At 46.7% G+C, this 25,899-nt stretch overlaps 2 protein-coding genes across 3 annotated transcripts in view; one reads left to right on the top strand and one right to left on the bottom strand.

Moving 5' to 3' along the window:
- Positions 1–12,639: 12,639 nt before the first annotated feature.
- Positions 12,640–17,388, top strand: Pcbd1 (pterin-4 alpha-carbinolamine dehydratase/dimerization cofactor of hepatocyte nuclear factor 1 alpha). Its single transcript, XM_005390042.2, has 4 exons — positions 12,640–13,084; positions 15,319–15,450; positions 15,950–16,030; positions 16,825–17,388. Exons 1-4 carry the CDS (start codon positions 13,082–13,084, stop codon positions 16,921–16,923), a joined length of 315 nt encoding a protein of 104 aa, XP_005390099.1. The 5' UTR covers positions 12,640–13,081; the 3' UTR covers positions 16,924–17,388.
- Positions 17,389–19,691: 2,303 nt separating this feature from the next.
- Sgpl1 (sphingosine-1-phosphate lyase 1) overlaps positions 19,692–25,899 on the bottom strand; it is a 57,465-nt gene continuing 51,257 nt past the window's right edge. For both annotated transcript variants that reach the window (XM_013517017.1, XM_005390043.2), the window contains exons 12-15: positions 25,255–25,493; positions 24,665–24,811; positions 23,636–23,756; positions 19,692–23,097 (exon numbers count right to left, since the gene is read on the bottom strand). In XM_013517017.1, the coding sequence (XP_013372471.1) occupies positions 22,957–23,097; positions 23,636–23,756; positions 24,665–24,811; positions 25,255–25,493 (648 nt within the window). In that variant the 3' untranslated portion in view covers positions 19,692–22,956. The remainder of the gene's footprint in view (positions 23,098–23,635; positions 23,757–24,664; positions 24,812–25,254; positions 25,494–25,899) is intronic.

Raw genomic sequence — 25,899 nt, forward strand, 5'->3', positions numbered from 1 at the left:
TCTTCAAAGAGGCCTTTCCATGTGGCACAGGCATGACTGGGTCAGAGTTCTTCTGATCCACTGAGGAAGAGTAGAACTAAATAAAAGTTCATTCGCAGACTGGAGACAAGATCACATATCAAAACCCACACCTCTCCCATACACCCAGCAAAGGCCAATTAGAAAAGTAATGGGAAAAACATCCCATGCCCGGTGCCAACCAGGCTATAAAAAGCCTCAGGATAAACTTAACGAGAAATGTCCGAGTCCTATATGAGGAACACGATAAAACTTTACTGAAGGACATAAAGAAGACCTGTGTAAATGGAGTGATATATCTTGCTCCAACAGGGGGAAACTTGATAATACGAAGTTGTCAATTCTTCCCAAATTAAATCTATAAATTCAATGCATTCCCAATCAGATTCCTAAAGGGATTTTTATAGAACTTGACAAGCTGATTTTAAAGCTCATCTGAAAGAGTAAACAAGCAAGATTAGGCAAGAACATTTTGAAGAAGAAGGATGAGATGAAACTTGACCTACCAGATGTCACAATGAGCTATAAAGCTAGAGAAATTAAAGCAGGGTGGAGCTGAACAGATCCAAAGGACAGAATAAGGAATGCAGAAACCAAGGTACGAGGATTATGGGGCGGGAATGTATTAGAAACGTAGCATTTCAGGTCAAAGGAGAAGGGATGGACTATTTAATGTTTTAACAAGATAACACGGGATGATTGTTTATCCACATAGAAAATAGAATGATAATGCCAAAGGTAAATTCCAGAGAGAATTCTCCTTCTTCCTCCTCTTCCTCTTCTTCTCTTTGTCATATCAGGGGTCAGACCCAGGGCCTTTCACACACTAGATAAGCGCTCCTGTACTACTATACTACAGCTCTAGCCCCTTACAGTTTTGAGCAACTGTAAAGGTATTTGAAGGCAATGGAGACATATACGTGTCAATTGTGGGGTCAGGAGGGCCTTTCTAAGTCCGACAGGGGTCCAGAAATGTAAAGAAAGAGTCAGACAGATTTGTCTAGCCTAGAATTAAACATTTCTCTGTGTTATTAAGCTAAAAAGGAAATTAAACTTGGATAAAATATTTACAACATAGATAATAAAGAAAATGCTATTATTTTATAAATCCATGAGAAAAGAATGAAGGAAGGAGAAAGAGAAGGAAAAGGCAAAGGTGCAGAGAAAGAGACAGCTTAGTAGGGGAGGGAGGAGGGCCCAGGAAGGCCTCGGTCCTGCAGGTGACCAGGGAGTCCTTCTAGGGACCCCCGGGGGCTGTGAGCAGTGCAGGGAGATGGCCAGTGTCTGAGTGTTGGTACTAACACCTGGTGCCTGCGGTCTGTCTTCTCTGGGCAAAGTATGTGCCCAGGCACGGAGAAGCAGAAAGGCATGCTGCGAAGGTGACCTTCTGTATGGGCTGGAGAGGACAGGTGGCCGTGCCAGGCGCTCGATGTGGAATATCTCATTTAGCTACTGCAACAATCCTACCGGGAAGCTATTATTATTGCCCCTATTTTACAGGGGAAGAAACTGATGTTCCAAAAGTTAACTAATGTCAAGATTCCTGGACTAAGCAAGTGGAAGAGGCGGACCTCAGTGCAGACCCGTTGGACTGCCGAGTGGGAACACAGCCCAGTGGGGGTGGGGCTACTTACATCTTACCATACAGTCCCATTCTTTTTACTTTTTAAATGTTTTGCAGTTTTAGCTCAGTACCTGACAAAGTTTAGTCTTACATGAGTGGTATCCTGTCACAGTTGTCATTTGTTAAAAAGGGCTCCCCTGATGTGGAGCACTGTACACACACAGTGCCTAGTGGCCATCTCAGCTACCAAACAACACACACATGGATCTGGGGAGCATTTGGTGAAAGGTATAAAGTACAGGCAGGGTGCCAGACACTGCGGGGGACTGGCAGAGGTGCCAGGGAAAAAAGGAAATGAAATGCTTTGGAAAGAGACCAAAGGCTGGGCAGGCAGGGCTGGGGTGGGCTCAGCAGTGCAGAATCCTGGCAAAGGTTGGGGTGCTGGGAGCAAGTGAAGCCTGAGCCCCCAACTCTTTGTCTGAATAGGACCCATCTAAAGACCAGCGTGCCACACGTTGTTGCAACTTTGAAAGGAAAGATACTTTAAATGCCCTAGGTTCAGCTCATTGTCTTTTGGCACCCCAGCTTTTCCCAGGAAACCTGGGTGGAGTCAGGGTAGGTGAAGGGTGTGTTTGAGAATCTGGCTAAGGGATGCTTGAGTTTGAGGGAATATATTTTATTTGGGCTTAGGAGGACATATTTATGTGATTCTTAGTCACTATCACATCAAGATAAGTTATGGCTAGACATTCTGGTCTTAGGAATGCCTTCCAGGAATATTCCCACTTACAGGATGTGTGCTGTGGCCGCTGGCAGAGGAGTATGTGGGTAATAGAATAGAAACAAGGCTCAGTATGTACAGAGCAGCATCCCTGAGAATTTCTCCCAATCAGCAGATATAGAGTACTGGTAAGCAATTTCCTTTTGATTAATACCTAGTCAAAGAGTTGTTCCCTCTCTGCTAGGAATATTCTCAATAATATAACATATTCAGTTACAGCACACTGTAATTTTTTCTTTTAATTGCATAAATAGAACTTACCAGAATTTCATTCTTTGTCAGGTCTAACCAGCAAGCACATGGCATGTGAGGTCACAGTGGATTCATTCACGCTATTGATAATAAAAATAATTTCTTTCCTCTAACATGGTATCCAAATTTATCTTCCTATTCTCTTTAGAAAATGCTGATCCAAAACCATCATTACAATAAGAGGTTGTCAAACATAACCAGTATGGTAGGAAATGAAAATTGTTATAGATGTGTATCAGGTGAGTTCTTTTAAATTTGTAATTCATTGTGACTTCCTTTCTCCTTCTGAATAAGTATTTACACTGGTACTTAAAACTGTTTTTTCAGTATGGGTTTTTTCATAAAGAGAGTCTCCAAAACTGCAGAACCATCAAGTTTGTATAAAATTCTGGATCTGGCCCTATACCTCGAAAGAGGCATTATAGAGGAGGGATGAAATTCTAGGGGTAGAATGTGACAATCAGGAGATGACCCAAATCAGCTTGGGTATCACTAACCTTCACACTCAACTGGGGACCTCAGAAGACCCTTGGGATGTAGTGGTTTTCCTTAACCCAACCACACCCTAGAGCCCCACTCAGCCCCATTCCAGCCCCGGGCTGTGGAGCCCTGTGCGTGAGCTCTCTTTCCACCTGGGCCAGCTTCCAGCTCCATCAGGAGCTTCTTCCTGGAGGCAGTGGCCCTGTGCAGCTCCTTCCTCTGGTGCATCACACAGAGTTCAGTACTGCTGTCCAGGTTCGTGGTAGACCTGCACTCCCAAACTGTCTGTGGAGATGGGCGCAGCCACGTGAGCTAAAGCTTCAGGCCTGGCGCTCACCCTTCACTTTCCCACCCAACGTGTGCAGTGGTCAGGCAAACATGCAAGAGAGGGAACCTCCAGTCTTGGCTCTTGCCTGACTGCAGTGGACAGAGTCCCCTGTCACCTGAATCGGCCACCCTGTAAGAGAAGGAAAGAAATTTTCTGTGTTGAGCTAGAGATTTGGGGTGACTTGCCACAGCATAAGCCATTGCACCCTAACGGGCATCACAAAAGGGGCAGAGGCTGCTTCTGCCCAGCAGGGGGCCCCAGAGTACCCGTTGGTTCCATTTGTCTGATTCCACCCCAGTAAATGTGGCTCAGAATCAAGGCAAACACCACGAGGGCAAAAGGGACTCAGAGGGACACTGACTCTTCCTGTAGAAAGACAACAAGGCGTTTCACTTTCACCAGGGCCATTGCTGTAGTTAAACCACTCCATCTCAGCCCCCGACTTCCAATATGCAATGACAGGGACAAGATAAGTGCACTAAATACTCCCACTGGAAAGATGGGATGGGGTGGGCCCGGCGTGCTTGTTAGGACGCAGCAGTTCTGAAATCCGAAGGGCACAGGTCGCTGGTCCCTGGACACTGGGCCAGCGCTGCTCCCTGGGAGTCAGGCTCTGTAGATCTTGCTGCGGAAAGCTGAGCTCTCATATCCAAAATCTGACTTATTTTTTTCTTTTTGGGAAGCTATGTCCATGTTCCAAGTGCAGTAGCTTCGATAGTCTGATTTCTCCCCCTTGAAGGGGAGAGGTCCATGGACCCTTTCATTTTGAATGGTCTCTGTTATCTTCAGTTGAAGCTAGTAGTGCTATTACCAATTAAATTCTATTAAAATTTTTATGAAGTTCCCATGGATCTTATAGAGGTTTATTCTATTTGACAAAAATCTCTTCAAGAGAGACCTTTCTCTGCCTTGGTTGAGAGTCAAGACGTCACAGTATACTTCAGATTTTTTACAGCCCTATGTCTGGCACAGTGGGTCTGAGCTGCCTCCTGAAGATTCTTAGAACCCTGTCTTTACCTGAAAGCCCCTATGAGACAAAGCCTTAAACTGATGCAAGGTCACAACAAGGTGTCTTATAGCTTTACCTTGATCTTTATCATAAAGCCATTCCCTGCAGACTGACCTGGGCCTTCTATAGTTCCTCCACATTCTGTTCCAACCGAACTCACTTGTTAGCTCGTGCTCTGTCTCTGCTCAGTTTTATCATAGACGGCTAGAAGCTCAGAATTTCATAGAAGCCCTTTGTCTCTTCAAGGATACTAAAGAAACAAGTATTCCCGAATCTTTCTTCCAATAATTTCCTCATTTTCTTCTTTAAAAAATTTTCATGTGAGCACATACCTGTAACCCCAGTTACTCAGGAAGCTGAGGCAGGAGGATTACAAATTCAAGACCAGCCTAAGAAACTTAGTAAGAGCTCTCTCAAAATAAAAGAAGAGAAAAAGGATGTGGCTCAGTTCCCTCTGGGTTCAACCCCCAGCACTGCAGGGGAAAAATAACTTTTATATATATATATATATATCCTATAAAACAACACATAACTCATAGAGGTGCAGGTTAAAGAATTTCCATCATCCAACTGACACATATGTGGATGGATGGACAAACTGAACATTTCAGAAGCCCACTCATACCCTTTTTCTGCCACCAATTCCCAATGGTAATAGTCATCCTGAGATTTGATATCGTAAGTTCATTTTCTGTTTTTAGTCAGGTTTATTGGGACATAATTTATCTATTCTTTTTTTTTTTTTGTCTTTTTGAGACAGGTTTCACTATGCAGTTCAGCCTGGCCTTGAACTCACTTTGTAGCCTAGGCTGGCCTTAAACTCACAGCAATCCTCCTGCCTCAGCCGCCTGAGTGCTGAGATTACAAGTGTGCACCACCACATCTGGCTACCTATTCATTCTTTATGACAGACACAGCCAGTTTTGTGACCACACCATAACCAAGATATAGAATATACTGATTACCCAAGTAGAGTTTCCCCTCCCTCCCACCTTTCCTGGTCCTTGCAGTTACTAATTTTTTCTCTCCCTATTATTTTGTTGTTGTTGTTTATATTTATTTATTTATTTTTAAGAGGAAAAAATAAAAATAAAACAGTGTCAAAATAGGCTAGTAGAAGAGTAACAATAATTAATATATTGCATATTACTATATTCATAGAAGTTTTTCAGAGTACAAGATATAGGCATGAAATATCGGGGGTGTTTTGGTTTTTAAAATGTGCTATAAAAAGAATAATGCAGTATGTGTCCTTTTGGGTCTGGCCTTTGTCCTCAGGGTAGTGTTTCTGAGATCCGTCCATGTCACTGAAGGGAACAGTAACCTGTTCTTTCACATTGCTGCCTACTATTGCAATGTACCATGATTGTTTATTATTCACCTGTTGAGGACATGTGGGTTGTTTCCAAGTATTGCTGTCATAAACCTTAGCACATAGGTTTCTGCAGGGATGTGTTTCTATTTCTCTTGAAGGGCGTATCTGATCTGTGAGGTAAGCATATATTTAACTTCATAAGAAATTGCCAAATCATTTTCCGAAGTGGCTAAACCAATCCGTGTGTCCACCAGCAGTGAGGGAGAGTTCCAGCCGCTCAGCACCCTCATTAGCACATGATGTTGCCAGGTGGCCTCTTTCCTGTCACTCTGGCGGTTTTCTCAGTGGTCCCTGGGCAGGGGTGTCTCCGCATGTTCCCTGTCCTCTTGCCACTGAGCCTGTTACATAGTGTTGGGTCAGTGCAGGTAGCGAGTGGGCTGTTGCCATGGGCACTGGAGCTTGCTCAGGCCCTAGGAAGACCCTGACTTACAACCCGGCAGGCCCACGGGTGTTTCCAGCTCTTCCCTAGTAGTTCTGGCTTCTGATGGAATTGGCATAGGATACTGGGTGCAGAACAGCTTCCTGCGCCCTCCCTAGGCCAGAGGGCTTCTTATCCTACCAGAAATGAAGCTGCATGTTTCTATTCCCTGGGAGTGGCAGGGTTTGTTGGTCTCTTGCTTCATGCTTCCTCAATCAGCTCATTAAAAAAAGGAAAGAAACGTCTTGGCTCTGATGCACTGGGGTCAGGACAGGAGGATGGGGCCTGGTGTTTTCCCACAGCAGCAGCAGCCAATCCCCTCCAGCCCAGACCTTCCCAGGAGCCTCTCTCCTCTCTCGCCCTGCCACCTTTTCGAGTGGACAAAAGCCAGTCAGTGTGCACATACCTTCCTGCTGTTCCAGACTGCAAGGCCAGCTCACTCCAACAGTTTGTGAAAACTGAACTGATTTCCTCCCAGCCTGTCTTATGAAGGCTGCCCCTTGTTCCCGAGTACTCTGAGCAAGCTGTAGGCACAGCCTGCCTCCCCCTGGGGGGGGCCTCCCCACCTTCTCCATTAAGTTTAAGTTTCCTAACTGCCCTATGACCTCAGCTCCCTGGTGAGCTCAGGGAAGGGGATAGTTTTGTAAGACAGTCAGCCTTTTGTATCTGTGGATTCCACATCCACTGATTCAACTAACTAAGCGTCAAAATACTTGCATCTGTACTGAACATGTACAGACTTTGTCTTGTCATCATTCCCCAATCAATACAGTATGACAACTATTTATACGGCATTCACATTGCATCCAGCGTTAGAAGTAGTTTAGCAATGATTAAAGTATAAGGGAAGGTATGCATAGGTTTTATGCCGGTACTATACCATTTTGTATAATGGATGTGAGCATCTGTAGGTTTCGGTATCCAAGGAGGTCCTGACACTGGCCTCCCTTGCACCGACCTGAGGGGTGACTCATCTGCAGTTTTCCTTGTCATTAGTGTGGCAGCGATCCTCTTTGCAACTTTCCAAATCCTAGGTGGAAGTGGGAATTCTTGTCTTTCAATCTTTCCCTCCATTTTCTCCCATCACCCTTTGCCCATCTGATGCTACACTTTAGGTTGCTCTTATGGCAACGTCCTACTTCCTTCCAGTTTTTAAATTTTTACTATGTATTGCTGCAGAACAAACTACACCAACAATTGGTGACTTAAATTTCTCACGGTCCTGTCGGTTGAGTGGTCTTGCCTGGAATTTCCCACAGGACCACAATCAGATGTCTGCAGGAGCTGAAGTCAGTGGAAAGCCTAGCAAATCTGGAGAGGCAAGAAGCTGCTCTTTCGTGGCTGGCAATGGTGACTTTGCTTTGATCTTGAAGTTGCATGGTGACATTTCTACCATATTCAGTTGATCATGCAGGTTAAACATGGACAAGAGTAACCCAGGTGTCAACCCTAGAAGTGGAGAGTCACTGAAGGGCTCCTTCGAGATGGGCTAACATCGCCTACCACTGCAGATGGAGAGGGACCGTTTGTACTTAGGTCATAAACCTAACTATGCCGTCAACAGGAGTAAAAAGCAGGGCTGAGAGAGGATTGGTTACGTAAATCTTCAAAAGGACAACATTATCGAGGCAGAGGAAAAAAGAGATAAATCTTATACACCAAAATATAAGATACCTACCCATAAAAGGACATCATGGATGAACTCAGTATACAGATGGCAGGATGGGAGGAGATATTTGCAACATCTAAAAGTGATAGGCAATTAATGTCTAGATATAAACTCCCACAGAATCAACTAAAAAAAGTGAGCTATAAATTCTAAAAATTTGGCAAAGTGTATTAAAAACCAATTTAAAAACAGTAAGCCCCAGATGCTAACAAGCGTAGGAAGAAGTACTCAAAATCATTAGTAATCAGAAAAAAATGCAGAATAAATCAGCGAGCTCTCATTTTATAGCTATTAGCCTAACAAACAATGAAAAAGCAGACAATACCAGTATGTGTACGTGTATGAGGGGCACAGGGAAATGAGACACCTCACACAGTGCAGGGGCAGAAGGACCGGGGCAGCCATTCTGTACAACACCTGGAACTATTTTGATATGCTCAGGGAAACTGATGGCTTTAAGTCGCTTATGCACGTGCTTAAGCTGCCTAGGAAACTTCCCACAGGACAGGGAGCTGCTAGAGCAGATGGTCAGTGCAGCACCACTCTCTGTAGTTTTGCTGTGAGTGCACGTGTGTGCGCACACAAGATCACCTGCTCACGTGCTTGGGGGTGATCGTGGTGATGGTGACGGTGGCAAGAAGTGGGAGAAAGCCTGAGTGGCTGACACTGGGGGAACTATAAAGCATGGTAGATTCTCGTCATGGAACACCAAGCAGCACTTAGAACACTTAGTACCCCAGATTACGTATACGGATTACGTATGCACAGGAGAATGTGGGTTGGCGGTGATGCTCCAGTAAGTGCTGTTGCTTAGGGTTCGCTTGATTTGTTTATTAGTCTTGTGGTACTGGAGACTGATCCCCTACCTTCACGCAAGCTACAGGATCTCACTAAGTTGCCCAGGATGGATTAAAACTTTCTACCCTTCTGTCTCAGCTGCTCAAGTGCTGGATGACAAGCGTGCATCACTAAGTCCAGCTTAGTGTTTTTAAATAAAGTGTTGCTTTATTTAAAAATGTCATATGTAATACAATACGACTCACATAAATTTTAAAAATACATATATACCAAATAATCTTTCAAAAACATATATACCAAATAATCCTGCAAAAACAAAATACAATACTACTCACATAAATTTTAAAAATACATATATACCAAATAATCTTGCAAAAGCATATACAAAAAAAGTAAACATGAATACATTAAAGATGATGTTATTGGAGAGAGAAGAAACCCTGAAATGTTAGAGGACTTATATTACCTGACTCTAAGACTTACTATAAAGTAGCACTAATCAAGAGAGTGCAGGGGGCTGGGGATTTAGCTCAGCGGCACAGCGCCTGCCTGGCAAGCGCAAGGTCATGCGTTCGATTCCTAGTACCAGAGAAAAACAAAACAAAAAAAAGAAAGTGCAGTATTGTTGTCAAGATGGACAAATAGATCTGTAAAACAGAAGACAGAGCCCAGAAATAAACCCATGCATGAGCTGTCAAATTATTTTCTTAAACAATGATCCAAAACAATTCCGTGACTATACATATGCAAAAAGTGAATTTGGGTCTATAATTTGAAACTTATTAAAATTTTTGCTCAAAATAGATCATAGACCTATATATAAAACCAAAGACTGTAAAACATCAGAAAACATAGGAGAAAATCTTTGTGACTGGGTCAGGCAGAGATTTCTTAGTTACAACACTAAAATACCAATCCACAAACAAAAGAAACATTTCAACCAAATTAAGAATATTTTCTATCTGAAAGACACAGTAAGACAATGCAAAGAATATCTGTAAATCATATATTTGATAATGGTCCTGTGTACAGAATAAAAAACTCTCAAACTCAATAAGAAAACAAATAAACCAGGCCTATAGTGCCAGCAACTTGGGAAACTGAGGTAAGAGGATTGCAAGCCTGGACAACCTCACAAGACTGTCTCAAAATAAAATTTAAAAAGGGCTTGGGCTGTATCTCAGTGCGAAGCCCCTGGGTTTAGTCCTCAGCACCACAAAAATTAAAAGCAGGAGAGGGACCCACTCAATTTTTAATAAGCAGGAAACTCAAAGAGGCGATTCACTACAATATATTTATTTATGGCAAATAAGCACATGAAAAGATGTTCACCATCATTAGACATTAAGGAAATTAAAAATAATGAGGAGATACCACTTCACACCAGGTAGAGTTAAAATGAAAAGGACTGACTACACCAAGTATTGAAAATGTAACACTGGAACTCACACACTGCAAGTGGGAATGTAAAATCGCACAACCAACTGTGTGCAGTGGCCTATAATCGCAGCACTCTGGGAAGTCAAGGCAGGAAGATCCAAAGCTTAAACCCAGCCTGGAGAATTTAGCAAATTAGGGAGGCCTTGTGGCAAAATAGAAAATAAATAAAGCTGGGGCCGTAACTCAGAGTGAGAGACTTGGATTCAATCCCCAGTACAAATTAATTTTAAAAATAAATAAGTTACAACTATTTGTGTTTCCTAAATGTTATAAGTATGCACTTGCCATTTGACCCAAACATTTCTAATATTGACTCAAGAAAAATGAAAGAGTAGACAGGTAGTTAGACCCTAACAGGCCTGAGGCACACAGTGGGAGGGAGTAGGAGTGGCGATTGTGGCGATCCACAGCACCATGCTGTTCTTGGTATAGTTAAATGAAGAAACAAAGATCGCAGAGTATAATACTATTATGGTTTGTGTCTTAATTCCCCCCCCCCGCCCCCCGGCAAAGGCTCATGCAGTATTGAGGCAGGCTTTTAGAGTTCATGATTGATCCACGATCCAAGCTGGGATTACAGGTGTGAGTGCTACACCGGCCCTGGGGTGGATAGCTTGCATAAGGGAAAGAGGCTGCCCGCCTGCTCTCCTCCCTTTTGCTATTGTTGCTTTTGCTGTGTTCCTAGGCCATGAACTGTTGCCCTCTGCCACGTGCCACCCTGGCTTGGAGCCAGCTGAGTATGGACTGAAACCTCCACAAACTGTGAGCTAAATAAACCTTTCCTTCCTTAATCCTGGGTGTCAGGTATTTTGTCTCAGCAAGGAAGGAACAGTAATCAAGACAAATACATCTACAGTCATTCATTAGGTCTTGAATCGAAGCACAGGGCCTCTAGTTCTAGAACATGGCAGACAGCATCTGGTCCAGTGATGTCTGAGAAAGAAACATTCTTCAAAGACCTTCCCACCTTGGGCTTGGATCTGATTTCACTTCAATTTATCTTTCCAAAATTTCTTACATGATTAAGTTCCCTGAGAGAACCCTGGTCATCTAAAAAAGGCGAAGATACTTTGCAATTCCAAAGTATTAACTTCTAAGAAAAATGTCGATAAGCAATATAATTACTCTAGATCTCTGAGCTCTGGAGTAACTCTTAACAGCATAAAAGATATCCAGATTCACAGTCGGGGCAGATGTGTTTGTCACACTGCCCACTGTCTCACCTGAACCCCCCCCTAACTCTCTCAAGATCTGCTTTACAATAACTCTACCTCTGCACAGTCGTCTACGTGTCTTGACTGAATTCTTTCTTCAATGGCACAATGAACCAGAAGAGGACTCAGTTCCCCCAGCACCTGATCCACTCCCCTGGTGACAAAAACATGCCCACACTTGGTCTTCTACACCGGTGCTCCTAAAGCTTTATTTATACAACTGGAAGCAACAGTCAAGAATGTCCATCACAGTAGATGGACAAACGCCCTTGTTGGGTTTTACTTCTGGTGGGACTGAGGAGAAAATGATTTTTAGAGGTAAGGGTTGGTCCACATGGAAGAGAGAAGGATCCATTTGGGGATAGAGGAATCCAGAAGTTCCATCACCTTCCTGCATCTGCTCTTAGCTGCAGCATGGCTGGGAAAGACGGCCCTCCTCAGACTGCAGGACCAGACCTCTGCCTCCATCTTTCCAAGCATGGAAAAAACCCACAAAGGAAAGGAAGAAAAAAAAAAGTACGTGTATATATATATATATATATATAATTTATTTGGTGATTAAAAAAACTGCTCCATAAATAAAATTCCTTAAATCACTATATTCAAAGATTTCATTATGTTTTTTGCTTTATGGAAAAATATTGTAAATATATATTTTTTGTTGTTGATATACAGTCAACCTCCAATGTTGTGTTAAACATTTTAAACTAAATGTAAGTATCGCAGAGTGAGTCTTAAGGCTGTCTCACTTGACACGTTATAGTTATTCTGGGCCAGGGGAAGAGGGAAACTAGTTGGACTTTTTTTTTGTTTTCTAAAAATTCTCCACTATTGGTTTAAGAAAGAACACGAACATCTTTGCTCTGACACGTGGAAATGGGAGATATTTGTGTAATAAAATTTTTAAAAGACAAAAAATTAGCCTCTAATGGGAAATATTTTGGTTTGGTTTTGTTTTTAAATAAAAAACTTTTTAAAAAAAAAGTGTCCCCCAACAGTGAATTGCTGAACAATCTGTGGTAACATCCGTACTAATTTGGTTTTTTTTTCTCCGGTACCGGGAACCGAACTCACGACCTTGCGCTTGCCAGGCAGGCGCTTTTGCCGCTGAGCTAAATCCCCAGCCCCCATCCGTACTAATTAATACTTGTAGACACCTTTTACTTCGCAACAGAAGCAGTGCACGATTGCTACTGCAACCATGCACAAACCTCCAAATACACTGAATATATACTATGTAGTTTCTAGAAAATCCGAACTGCTCTGCAGTCACTCAGAGCAGATCCCTGGCTGCCTGAGAGAAGAACCCAGGGAGGGAAAGATTACGAAGCGACAAGGAGGCTTTTAGGGTTGATGGATATGTTCATAATCTTGGCCGTGGTGAATGGTTTCACGGGGAAAACATGTCAAATTGCACGCTTTAAATATGTGTAATTTACTCTGTGTCAGTTATATCTGATGTTTTTAAAAAGAAAAGGTCCTCTGGTCCGGCGCCCAGAGTCCCCCAGCTGGGAAGCTGCCAGGCGCAAGTGTGGAGCAGCAGTCGGCAAGCTCAGGCCCGGCTCCCGCAGGAGGGCGGCTCCAGGTGGCGAAGAAAGTGCCGGAAGGCGCGGGGCCCAGCGCGGGCCGCAGTTAATCATTAGCCGGGGGAGGCCCGAGCTCGGCCCCGCCCCGAAGCGCCCCCTGCGCTCTGCCGAGCTCGCCCTGCGCCGCCACCTGCTGCCCGCGCGCAGACATGGTGAGCGGGGTCGGGCGGGGGGCAGCGGGAGGGAGGAGGGGGGTCCTCTGAACGCTCTGTGCAGACCCCGCGGGCTGGCCGACCGTGCCCGCCGGAGACCCTGGCCACAGAGGGGCGGTGGCGGGCGGGCCTGGCCGGGCGGAGCCCGCGCTTAGTCTGATTCCTGGGCCAGGGCTCTCTCAGTCGCCGCGCAGGGAAGGGCTCAGCGATCGGCAAGGTGTGGGACGGAGGGCGGGAGGCCGAATATGTGAGTCGCTTGGAGTGCTAGTCACTGCCCACCCTGGATTGCCTGGCTAGCACCCACCCTCTGCACCCGAATGCTGTCCCCGGCTTTAGACCCCGCCTCTGCACCTCGATGGAGTCTGGCCCGCAGCAGGCGCTGATGGCTCAGGATCGTCCCTCCAGGCCGAGCTTCCGAGCTAGGCCGGGAAGCTTCAGCAAACAGCCCATTCAGGCCTTGGCGCCTGGTTGGAAGCAGTCAGCGACAGGAGGGAATTTGGACATCGAGGGCCCGGGGAGGGGTACTGAAGCCCCAAAGATGTGGGCTTGGGTAATGAGTAAGCCCTGCTCACGCAGCCCTTGGGGTGGATCTGGGCCTGATTTACTAAGCAAACAGGGCCCTTCCCCCTCTGACCCCAGAGCTCAGAGGGTTTGTCGGTCAGCCCCAGGCCTTGGGACTGCAGAGGCTCTAGAAGACGCTAGAAAGAAAGGGGAGCCCCCCTACCCGAGAGCTCAGCTGTACCACCAGCCCTCTGCCCAGCTAAGAAAATAAACAGTGGTTCTGATGCCTTGGCTGACAGGTGGTTGCCTGGATACAAGGACTCTGCAGCCACTGGAACTGGCTGCCTCTGGAAAGACACCCGTTTGTTGAGCCGTGCTGTGGATCTCTGCTGCCCCCTTTGCAGCCACACACAGCTAGAGCTCAGGACTGGAGAGGGGCGGGGCCCCCTCAGTTCAGAGAGCCAGCTCTAGTTCTCAGGAGGGAAAGGCGACTGACTTCTAAGACTCTGGCTACCCCATGCTGCAGGCCTTCACAGGCCTCCTGTGATTTTAGAAATGCAAATGACATTTGCTTAACACCATGCTGTTCACTAAAGTATCCCCTGGGCACCCCTTGAGGATCTGTAAGGCAGAGGTCCTTGTCCCTCTACCCACAAAGCAAAAGAGACAAGCACCACAGTCCTGCTACTCACGCCAGGGTGCCCAGTCTGTAGGCTGCTTTGTAGACTAAATTCGCCTCCTGCATGCTCTCTCCAGACCTGATTGGTTTTAAATTAAGCACTGTGTCCCCATTGCCCTGATGTGCTTCTGTCATGGGAGCCCAGGCTCTGGGGTCTGTCCCTTCACCTCCTCTACCTGAATTCCCCCAGAGGATAGGCCTGACCCTGGCCTCCTGGGCTCCTCTGAGCAGAACTTTGCTACTTTCGGCTGCCTTGAGGGCACCTGGCACTGCAGGCCAATAGCACGGGGCACTGAGGCTGCCAATTGCCCTTGGACCAGTTACTGCCCAGCTCCCCAACCTGCCAGGAGACAGAAAGTCCAACAACCTAGACCTAGCTCGGGGCAGTGGCTGCAATTGAGGACCCAGGGGAGGTAGTGCCAGTGGCTGTTAACAGCAGTGGGGTTGAGCCACCCGGAAACCTGCTTTAAATGCTGGACGCAGACACACAGACCATGCTGAGAACCTGCCTGTCTGTGCGTGACTGACGTGACTGACAGGTGAGTGAGAGAACGCCAGACAGTTTCTGTCACTGCTCCAGGTGTGCGCTTCTCTTCGGCGGTTAGGCCTGAGGTGGACAGGATACACTACATCATAGGCAGAGAGAGCTTGGATGCTTGCGACACTTCCTGCGAGGTTGGGTTGTAATGCATTTGATCTGGGCTGGGTTTTGCTTTTACTCCCTCACTGATCTTAGCTGGGGGGCCCTCTATGAGGCTTTGGTGGGGCTTCCCTCCCAGTGATTGGCATTACACGTCCTTTGAGAGTTTCTCGGAGGGGACTGTACAACCCAAAACTTGAAGGCCTATTGGTGAACAAGTGGAGTCCCCACCTCCTGGACAGGGCAGCACCCTGGGAACTCTTGGTCCACTGCTTAAAGACCCACTGCCCCTATGATAGGTCACCTGTGACTGTCACAGCAGACCAGGCTGGCTAAATTCCCTCAAGGGTCTGGGACCCTGTTTTGACCTCTAAAAGGAAATGCCCTGAGGCCTGAGTGCTCTTCTTCTTCCAGGCTGGCAAAGCCCACAGGCTGAGTGCTGAGGAGAGGGACCAGCTGCTGCCCAACCTGAGGGCTGTGGGGTGGAACGAGCTGGAAGGCCGCGATGCCATCTTCAAGCAGTTCCACTTCAAAGATTTCAACAGGGTATGTTGGGGGAGGGGACAGTGTGCAGAATTGTTCCTGCTCCAAGTCCTGGTGGCCAAGCCCGACTGACCACACTAGTCTATGTGGGTGCTTTGTGGGAAATTCACTTCCCTGAATCACTGCGGAGTGTCAGAAAGATGGTGCTGGGGCCTTCCCTACCTGGGACTTTTAGAAACAACCCTCAGAGGGCACAGTTCAGGTACCGAACAGGTGTACATCAAATGACATTTTAGTGGATAGCCAAAAGGTTGGGGAGACTTTAACCTCCTGTGCTCTTCACCTTGTTAGTGACCCTAATGGGACATTCTTTCTGCTGCAGAGACAACCTCTGACTCCAGCCTGGGGCCAAGTAGTGCCCTGGGGAAAGGACTAGAGCCAGGGACTGTCACTGTAGGAAGCAAGTCCATCCTCCCGTGCCTGGGCTTACAGTGGCCATAACAAGGTACCCGGGCATCTCTTCTCTCAGAACACTAAGCTGGGTCTTGCTTCACTCGAACAGGCTTTTGGCTTCATGACCAGAGTGGCCCTGCAGGCTGAGAAGCTGGACCACCATCCTGAATGGTTTAATGTATACAACAAGGTGAGTGGGGCTGGCACCCTCCTGTGCTCCACCCCATCCAGTTCTGAGAATGTTGACAAAGAAGGTTCTGACTGTGGGCCTGCCTCACCCTCTCGCTCTGTTCATCTTCCTCAGCTCAACATAAACACCCTCCCAAACTGGCAGTCTCACTACAAACTAAGGAAATGCAAATTGTAAAGCTTTGAGTATGTGTACTTGAAGTAGACACGAAGAAGTCAAAAGCCAAGATGGGCAGTGCTGTGCGAATAAGATACACTTGTTGCTAACAGCTCTAAATGGCTTTAATCTTTCTGGAGGTAGGGAAGAATGAAATAGGAATAAACTGGGAACTCAAAATATCTATGCACAGCAAACAGATTGCTCAATGAACTGAGGAACAGTCATTAAATGCCTCATGTGCCAAGAGCGCTGCTGGACTGTTTATAAAAATGTTAAGGGTGGACGAGGGCATCTGTGAACAGACAGCGGTGAGTGGTCAGCAGTGGTTTTTGGTTTTGCCTTTAACTCAGTTGCTCCTGACATCTGAAGTCCCACCAAGGGGAGCTGTAGTACACACAGACCTGTCAGGCGCACAGGTACCCAGTACAGATGGTGGTGACCAGATGCTATGCTCTGGAGAGTACCATAGTAGTGACTGGCTACTGTCCCAGGAGAGAGCCCAGCGATTGGCTACTGTCAGTGACCATCTGCTACTCTGGAGCTCTCACTGGGGCAGAGCCCATAGCTAGCAATTGTCTGCCACTCTTAAGTAAAGTCAGTAGTCGGCAGGCCCCAAACTTCTGGTTTCGTTTCAGGTGCACATCACCCTGAGCACCCATGAATGTGCGGGCCTTTCAGAACGGGACATAAACCTGGCCAGCTTCATCGAACAAGTAGCAGTGACCATGACATAGACCCCGCCCTTCTTTGCATTCCCAGGGGGAGGGGTGGCTGAACTGGACACAGGGAGGGAACTGAGAGCCCCCCCACACACACACTCGCTGCAGTTAGAACTGCCACACTGACCCTGCTGCCTCCATTTAGGGGTGAGTTTCCACTGCACAAAGATGCCAGCGTCACTGCCAACACCAGGAACAGCCCTTTTCCCCAAGCTACTCTCCTCACCTGTGGAGCTTTGTCATTTTCACTACTCTGAATAAGTTCTCCCTTCTTTGCAACTTCCTGGCAACCCTAATGGTGTTCTTTGTAATGGTGTTCTTTTCAGGCTGGGTCTCACCCCCTTTCCAATTCATTTACCAAGCCGCTGTAAAGGGTGAAATAAAACCCTGTCGTAGAATCCAGGACCCTAAAGCAAATCCCATGTCTCAAACATATGCTTTGATGTTGCCAATAAAACTCATTATATCACTGGTCTCAAACTCTAGAAACTTCTTTCCCACAGGTCAATTCAAATTGGAATCAACAGGCATTTAATTAGCTTTTTGCTGTGCGTGTGTGTGTGTGTGTGTGTGTGTGTGTGTGTGTGTTACTGATTGGACCCAGGGCCTTGCACATTCGAGGCAGGACTCAGCTACTAAGCTACACTCTGGCCAACAGGTATTTAAATGAAATCACTTACTCTGTGCAAGGTATTGGGGAAAAGGGAGGGAGCTGAACATCCTCCCTTCAAGGTTCTTATTGTCTAGGAATCCAACAGGAAAACCATTAGCTACTAGTAGGATAAACTAAGTTAATGCAGATGGCAGAAGAAGAAATGACCTTAGGAAACATAGGGATTTGTGTGACAAGGAAGATTGAGTTATGCTTCAAAGACCTGACTAGGATTCTTGAAAGGTAGCCCCTTGTGGTGGTGCATGCCTGTAGTCCCAGCACTCAGGAGGCTGAGGCAGGAGGATCACCACAAGTTGGAGGCCAGCCTGGGCTATGTAGTTAAGTTCAAGGCCAGTATGAACTACATAGGAAGACCCTGTCTCAGAACAAAACAGAATAGCTGTTCTTACTGAGAAGGCAGGGTAAATGATTTATTCTCTCAGGGCATGGTGGCACATGCCTGTAGTCCCAGCACACAGGAAGCTAAAGCACAAGAGTCACCATGAGTTCAAGGCCAGCCTGAACTACATAGTGAGACCCTGTCTCAAAACAAATGAACATACAAACAAACAGGATCCTGAGACTCAAAGGTGGTTGACAGGGCATCATGAACACAGGTAAAGGCATATAGGGCATGGAATCTATATCTAGAAAGGGAGCACAGGGTTGTATTGTTTTCTTCATATAGTGACAGTTGTTTGGTTTTTCAGACAAGGTCTCTCTACGTAGTTCAAGTTGGCCTTGAACTCACTATGTAGCCCAGGCTGGCCTCAAACTTGCAGTGATCCTCCTGCCTCAGCCTCCCAAGTGCTGGGATCATGGACATTCACCACCACATCTGGTACAGTTACAATTAATTTTATAGGTTGACTTGACTGGGCTGTGGGTGTCTAGATAGGTGGGCAAACATTATTCTGGTTTTGTCAGTGTGGATATTTCTGGATGAGATTAATATCTGAACCGCTATCTAGTAAAGCAGACTGCCCTCCCTAATGTTAGTGGGCCTCATCCAATCAGCTGAAGGCCCATACAGAACAAAAGGGCTGGCCCTCCCTCAAACAGTGCACAACTCCTGCCTGACTGCCCCATGCTAGGCTATCAGTTTTTTCCAGCCTTCAGATTCAAATTAAGACACCTGCATTTTGTGGGTCTGAAGGCTGCAGGTACCTGGACTAGAACTACACCACCAGCTCTCCTGGGTCTCCAGCTTGTCAAGTGCAAACAGATCTTGGGACTGGTCACATGAGCCCATGCCTTATAACCCCCTCTTCCTCACCGTATGTATTGGCTGTTTCTCTGGAAAACCCTAATACACTGGCCTAAGCCTCAAAGGGGAGATTTCTGATCCTGATGGTGTCTGCAGTTCTCAAAATCTTATCAAAGGTCTTGAGCTCACCTGCCTTTGCTCTATAAACAGAGGACAGAAGCTCAGGTAGGGGCTGGCAGGCTTCATACCATCCGAGCAGTCAGACTGGTCTGCATAGCTCGGCCTTCAACCAGCAGCTCTAGGACAGAAGCCTCCCTCCCACAGATGTGCTATCACTGAGGGGGTACAGACAGCAATCTCTACTCTACCCCATGTGTGTGCCACACACACTACCTCGCATGTGCCCGAGGCAGACAGGAAGCCCTTCTCCCAGCAGCTCTCAACCAATGACCTTTAGCCTGAAGCCCTGCCTGGGCACCGAGGTGACAGGCAATGGCACGCTCACCTGGAGCAGGCGTCTTGCAAGGCCACAACCCAGCCAGCTAGGCTGAGGTGATCCCTCAAGGGCCTTAAAAAAGAGGCAGAGGTTGATGGTTGAGAAGTAAAATTGTCAAGAGAGCTGGCAGGACCCCAGCCTGACCCATAAATATTTACATTGATGGCAATTCTCTCCACCATCAAGATCTTAACATCAAGTCCAACAAGACTCAGTGCTCTCCTACCTGCTCCACTTCTAACTTAAACTGTTCTAGGCATGCTTTGATCTAAAAGCTGACAATCAGAGTAGAAGATGCCACACACGGAAGTAAGGTCCATGCTATGTTGCCTTTCTGCCTTTGCTACTATCATGGATCAAGGACTGAAAATGCCAGCCTTGGCATTTGTATGAGACACTTTTATGTGGGACAAAGACATCAGTGACACTTTTCAAAAATAAACAGCTTTATTCTAAAAGTGATCCAAGTAACTGCAATTATTAGGGAAGATATTAAGTAGAGAGGATACTATAACAGGGACAAAACCTTAAATGGAAGTAGTTGAAGTAAGGCTTCAAATCAAGGAAAGGCAGTCCAAGCCTGACTTGCCCACTTGCAGTAGAGCTGGTGGCTATTAAATGAGGTGTCCGTCATCACTTCTGTCAAGCTGGGTCCAGGGAAACACTGCTCAGTGGTGCTAAGAGCCCACAGAGAAAGCAAAGGGGCTTACAGCAGAAGGGGCAGCACCAGCACCTCAAGGGCTACCTGTCAGGTCAGCCCAGCCCAGCCTCCCAGTGCGAGCACATGCTGGCCTCTCTTTCTCAGGGTGTGCAGGTGCTCAGGGCACCAAGCCATTTGACAGGAAACACAGCAAAGACATCATTCCTTGCCTTCTTTCTAGAAAACCCTGAAAGGGCTGAAAGCCAGAATGAAAAGACAGTTACCTGCATGGCAGCTCTCAGATCCTGACTAACTGTGTGGGGAGCCTCTGCTTTCTTATTCAGAATGAAACAAGATACCCAGCAGTTATGCATGTGAAGATCATCTGAGGCGCTCTCCCAGGCCCCACCCATATACTATGCTTGAAGGCAGTGTGTCCTTTGGTCAGAGAGAGCCACATCCCATGCTGGCCAAAGACCACCCAGATGGCTTACTCCATCAGTAAGTTAAAGCAGAAGATGGCAGAAAACATAAGACAGGGCCATTTTTCTGGGAAACTAAGGCCCTGAATTCCAGTCTGCCCCAAAATAGCCACAGTGACCACTCCTGGTGGAGAGGGATTGATCAGCTATCTACTAACATGCTTGGAGATTAGCTAGATTGAAGACGGCTTGGGTCTCTTGGCCCTGGCATCAATGCTCACACACAACGATTTCCCCAGCAGGGGGCGATCTTTCATCAGCAGCCCAAGTAAATGAATGCAATCATCCACAGCCAGTACAGTTTGGGATATTTAATTATTTAATTGCTATTTAAGAGATTATTGCTGCAATTAGGAAAGGAGCATGCAGACAGGGAGGGAGAAGTTAGAGAAAAGACTGAAGAGAGTCAAGTACCATTTTCCAAGTATAAAATGGGGTGCAGAGGCCAATCTGACATCTGCTAGCAACATGATACCATTAAGACACCCTACCTATCTGCCACAAAACAGGGACTTTGTGCTTTCACACACAAATACATACAAAAGTAAAAGCCTACAAAAGCATTAAATCAAACCAAGGCTCTTAATCAGAGATAAAAGCGTCTACTGTAGGTCCCTTTTAAAACACCATCAGCACCTGGCACTAATTCGCTCACAGCACAGAGGAAGGAAAGAAGCGGCTCAGGGCTGGTCCTGGGGAGACTGCAGGGCACAGGCTTCTATTTTAGCCGCCGCAGCCACAGCAGTACCTGCGAGGGCTCTGGGTCTCTGGGCCTCCTCCAACATGATGCACTGGAGACCAGAGACAACTGCTTCACAGCTTAGATGGCAGATTCTCTCTTGAGGAGGTACCTGCCAGTCCAGAAACCGAAGGAAGCATGAGTCCTGTGTTCTAAAGGTCTCTGCCCCTCCCTGACATATACACATATCAACTGTCCCCAGTTGATATGTTGAGCCCCACAACACAGTGCAGAGTGAACAGGAGGGCTGCATATATGCATGCACGTACCACACAAGCTCTGCAGGGGCGTGGCCCTCAGGGAAAGCCTGGTGGCCGTGGTGCTTCCAGCCAGCATTCCCACTGAGGGGCCAGACGGCAGAGTCTGCAGAGGCTGCATATTCAGGAGTCCCTGAGAAGGGGAAGGGAGCAAAGTTCCTCCTCACTTGTTCTAAGTTCTCTCCAATTACACAGAGACCTTAAAGTCTGGTCCACTTCCCCTGGGGCCGGACCCGGAAGCTCACTGTGGGGAGAAAGGCACACGGTATGTCACTGGAGCGGGACAGTGGCTCGGCCTAGATCAGGGCCCCCAGAAATGGAGAAGAGAGTAGGAAGTGGGTGCAGCATTTTGTCCTGTCCCTGAGCAACTGGGGCCAGGGTCTGCTCGCTGCCATACTAGCCAATTTGCAAATGTTTAGCTAATCCTGCACTGCTCCCTTTTAGCTGGGGCTGAGCAGTGTGCAGCCTGAGAGTGAACTGCCAAAGTACCTTTGGAAGCCGAGCAAAGGGAAATGGGCAAGAACACACAAATGCGGGAAAATGTTCCCTGCACTCTCCTCATACCCACCTAGGGTAAGTGAAGGCAACTTGTGGAGGTGCTCTGAGCTCTCCCTTCAGAGAACTCACGCTCAGCCCGTGACTTAAGGCTTAAGGCAATGGGAAGAAGCAAAGTTCTGCCACCAACTCTGGTGACACAGAATTGAAACTGGACGCTCACCGACGCTGACATTCAGGTCGTACACAAAAGGTCTGGTGTCTGTTCACTGTAAGTCCAGGAGAGGGCTAGGTGTGCTCTCACCACTGCCCAATTCAAGGAGGCAGCACCACAGGCGGGAAGTCCTAGATTCTCTGACAACCATGTTCTTGTCCTATTCTATAGAAACAAGGAAATGGGAGCATCACCTCAAATAAGCATCTCCAAAGACAGTGGCAACTGAGCATCCAATGGGGCTTTGCAAGCACAGAGGAGGACCAGTGGAGCACTGTAACCCCTGCCAGGGGCTACCGAGTGGACCGGCTCCCTCACATCACAGAGTACAACACGGCCAATCTGTGCCCTGGAAAAACAGAGCAAGTCGCAGTGAAAGTGACTCTACCAGAGACATCTGACCTACTCTAAGCACAGGGCTGAAAAAGCCTCCCACCTGGGATGCACCAAACACTCGCCTGGGAAGCACGGTTACATACGTGCTTCCCGCATGGCTAGCTAAAGCCTCTGCCTGGGTAACAAACCCTCTGTGATCTCAGAGCTTCCCTCCAGGTCAGAGCCACCACACAATGATTAAGTGAAGAAAAAAACTAGAGAAGTTAAAGAAGGAAATGGTTAAGACAATTCCTACCACTACATTTATAACAAGGGTAGGTTCATTATACAGTAAAATCCTTCAGTCTTCAAATTTAAAACCACAAAAGGTAACAAAAGGAGGAACAAGAATCCGGAGGCTCGAGCTGTCTTGTGGCCTATCTTTGTGCTCTGTGGAGCAAGACTGAATGTTGAAGTTGTGGGTGGCCTATTCCATACCCAGAGAACATTCTGAAGGCCAGGAGTCCTCTGGAACTAGAAAAAGCCCCAGCTCAGCGGGGTTTTGGAGAACCATTCATCTGGCTGCCCTGGGTCACAGCGTCCGTACTGTACAAGCTGTCCAAGTAGACTGAAGAGATTTCCGCAACCAGGTCCCTGTCAACGATTGCCTGGGACATGCCATAGATGGCACCCTACAAAGCCAATCAAGGATAAATTAGTGATGACTAGTACAGAAACAAGGATAAAGCTGTGGTCATGATCCCCTCAGCCCCTAGTCCTAGCTTTCGAAGTGTAACACCCCTGCCCACTCCCCCAGCAGGGCTTATTCTATTAGAAAAACAGCTGGCAGTAGCAGAGTTCTCACAGGTACTTTCCAGTCTGCCTTTCTATATAAAGGAACTATTCTGTGGAAGTTGCTGGTGGAAAAGCCTGAAAAAAACATGTTTATAATCTTTTCTACGTCAAAAATTTCTTTTCAAATGGACGCTATCACCTACTTTTGTACAGCAGTTTCAGATTCATGAGGTGCTTTACATATAGTACATCTCATACGACATGCTCATCAACCCTCGGAATGGGTGAGGCAAGGGTCACTGGCAAGAACGAACCAACAAGAGAGTTTTGCAGATAATGGGCTCAGGCAAGAACAGCTTCCAATTGTCTGATTCTCTCAAACTCCCACACCAACACCTAAATTTCCAAGGGGGGAAAATCTGCAAGTGTCTTTACCATTCCTGTGACCTTTGCTTTACAATTCTTCATGATCTGGGTGACAGATTCCCGGACATCCTTTAAGAACTGGGTCGCTACTCGCTTCCGTGTATGTACTAATGTGATGCAGATATGAATGCTATGGAAGAAGAAAGAGAGATGAAGCTTGAAAACAGAAAAAGTGTTTTAAAACAGAGCAGTTCCCAATTTACTGGCTGCCTCTTCAGATTATTTCTACTGTGCCAGTTCTTGGAATCAGGGCTCTCCAATACTGGACTTGGTTTTGCCAGGCATGGGCTTGTTATCAGGGCTTCTCAACATGCTCAGGAGCCATCGTAAGAGAATAAACACAGCTGGTTTTTCGTCCCATACCTTACAAGTACCAATCAACAACTGCTTCTACCATGCAACCACCAATGGGATGCTTATCTTAGATGATAAGCCCTCATGGGGACAGGACTGTACAGTTGGGGCCTTAAAGGCAATGAACAAACTCACCCTGGAGGGAAGATGGATCACAGAGGATTGTGGGGAGGGAAAGGGAAAGTCCAGATGGGGCTGGCAATAACAGCAATGAAAAAGTAATCTGTTGTACAAAAGACGCTGACCTGGCCCACTCTGCTGGAGTGGAGGATTTAAAGGCACCTTAGAAGATTCAGTTAGAAAAGCAGACTAAAAAACTCTGTACCAGACCTGAATCCTCAGGTGCCTTCTTGAGGGTTCTGAGTTAAATATTACCCAGGTAATAAGTACCTTATATGAGCAATTTGATGGCTGTGTACAAAATGGATTGGAAAATTACACAAAATAGAGAATGAGGAAGAAACCTCTTAAATAAGCACTTTTCTCAGGAGGCTCGCACCTCATTCTGCCAGACGTGAAAGCTAATAGTCTTGCTCTATACATCTAATTATTCCAGATGGCAAAAGAGAAGTTGCTACTGAAGGGCTGGGTTCTTCCAGGTAAACGCTGTGCATCTGGTTACCTTGCTCCCCAAGTTCTGTAAAAGCCATGGACCGAGGTAAGAGACAGGTCCTTCAAGCATACCTGGGTGGGAACTGCAACTGGTTCAAGCTCCACCCCTTAGCAGTCATCAAGTTAGATAGCCGGTAGATGTCAAAATCATGGGAGCCCAGCGAAATGACCGACACCTGAGGATTCCCAAAAATGAAGATGCCTTTGATATTTTCCAGTCTGAAAACACACAAACAGGAAATTCAGCCACATTATGTTCACTACTCAATGATTCTTTAATCATGTGAAGTCCTTCATATAACCAATCTAGCCTTCCGAGGTTTCAGTCTTCTCACCTACACTAAAGAGGGTAGGCCGAGATCACAGTTCTATGGAGATCAGAACCATGGATGGACATTAGAACTATCCAAAGGCCCAAACTCCAACTAGACCTAAGGAATCAGACCCACTGGCTTCTATCCATCTACCCAACTCCTGAGTCCCGTGCAGAGAAAGGAACCTTCTCCTCCTGCCTGCACCAACTCCTAACCCACTGTCCTAAGCCCTTGGTCTCTCAGGAGATAGCCAAGTGGGCTAGGATTAGAGTGTGCAGCCAAGCAGCCGCCTTGAAAGGCTGACTCGTGGAAAAAGAGACAAAGCAGAACGCCACCATCCATACATACTCAGATCTCAGGAAGCGAGCAGTTTTGATGATCTGTTTGGTAGCTTCAACATAACCACTCTCACCGAAGTGCATCAAGGTGGCCCAACAAGCTGCAATGATGCCACCTGGCCTGGAGCCTGCAATGGTTGGTGAAGCGTAGATGCCACCCGGCCAATCTGTGCTAATGAAGAACTGGTACTTCCTGTATTTCTTGTCACTGTACAACACCACTGATGAGCCTTTGGGGGCGTAGCCATACTGGGAAAGAAGCAGATGGTAAGAATGCGGCTGTACCTGGCAGGCTCCAGCCGAGTGCACCACTTACTTATTAGATCTTGGTGATGTTTCTCACCCACATTAAGGGCTCAGATTAGTGACCAAGAGCAGAAGGAACTTAAGGGACAGAGTTTAGATTCTCTGTCATGAGTAAGAAAGGGAAGAACAGCATCTTGCTCAGTTAATGGTTTCCTTCCTCTCTCACCCAACATGCTGCTTTCCTTATTTAAAATCTTTCTCTGGGGTGGTCAGTCAGAGTAGAAACAAAGATAACTTCTACTGAAAGCCTGGCAAGAATGGAATCCATACCACCTGGAGCAACTAACATCACAGTCTGATTCCATCCCATCTTTTCTGCTCAACGTTATACATCTTTATAAGAATATAA

Source organism: Chinchilla lanigera, unplaced genomic scaffold (assembly GCF_000276665.1).
Source record: "Chinchilla lanigera isolate Chin_1 unplaced genomic scaffold, ChiLan1.0 scaffold00036, whole genome shotgun sequence".
Taxonomy (NCBI): Eukaryota; Metazoa; Chordata; class Mammalia; order Rodentia; family Chinchillidae; genus Chinchilla; species Chinchilla lanigera.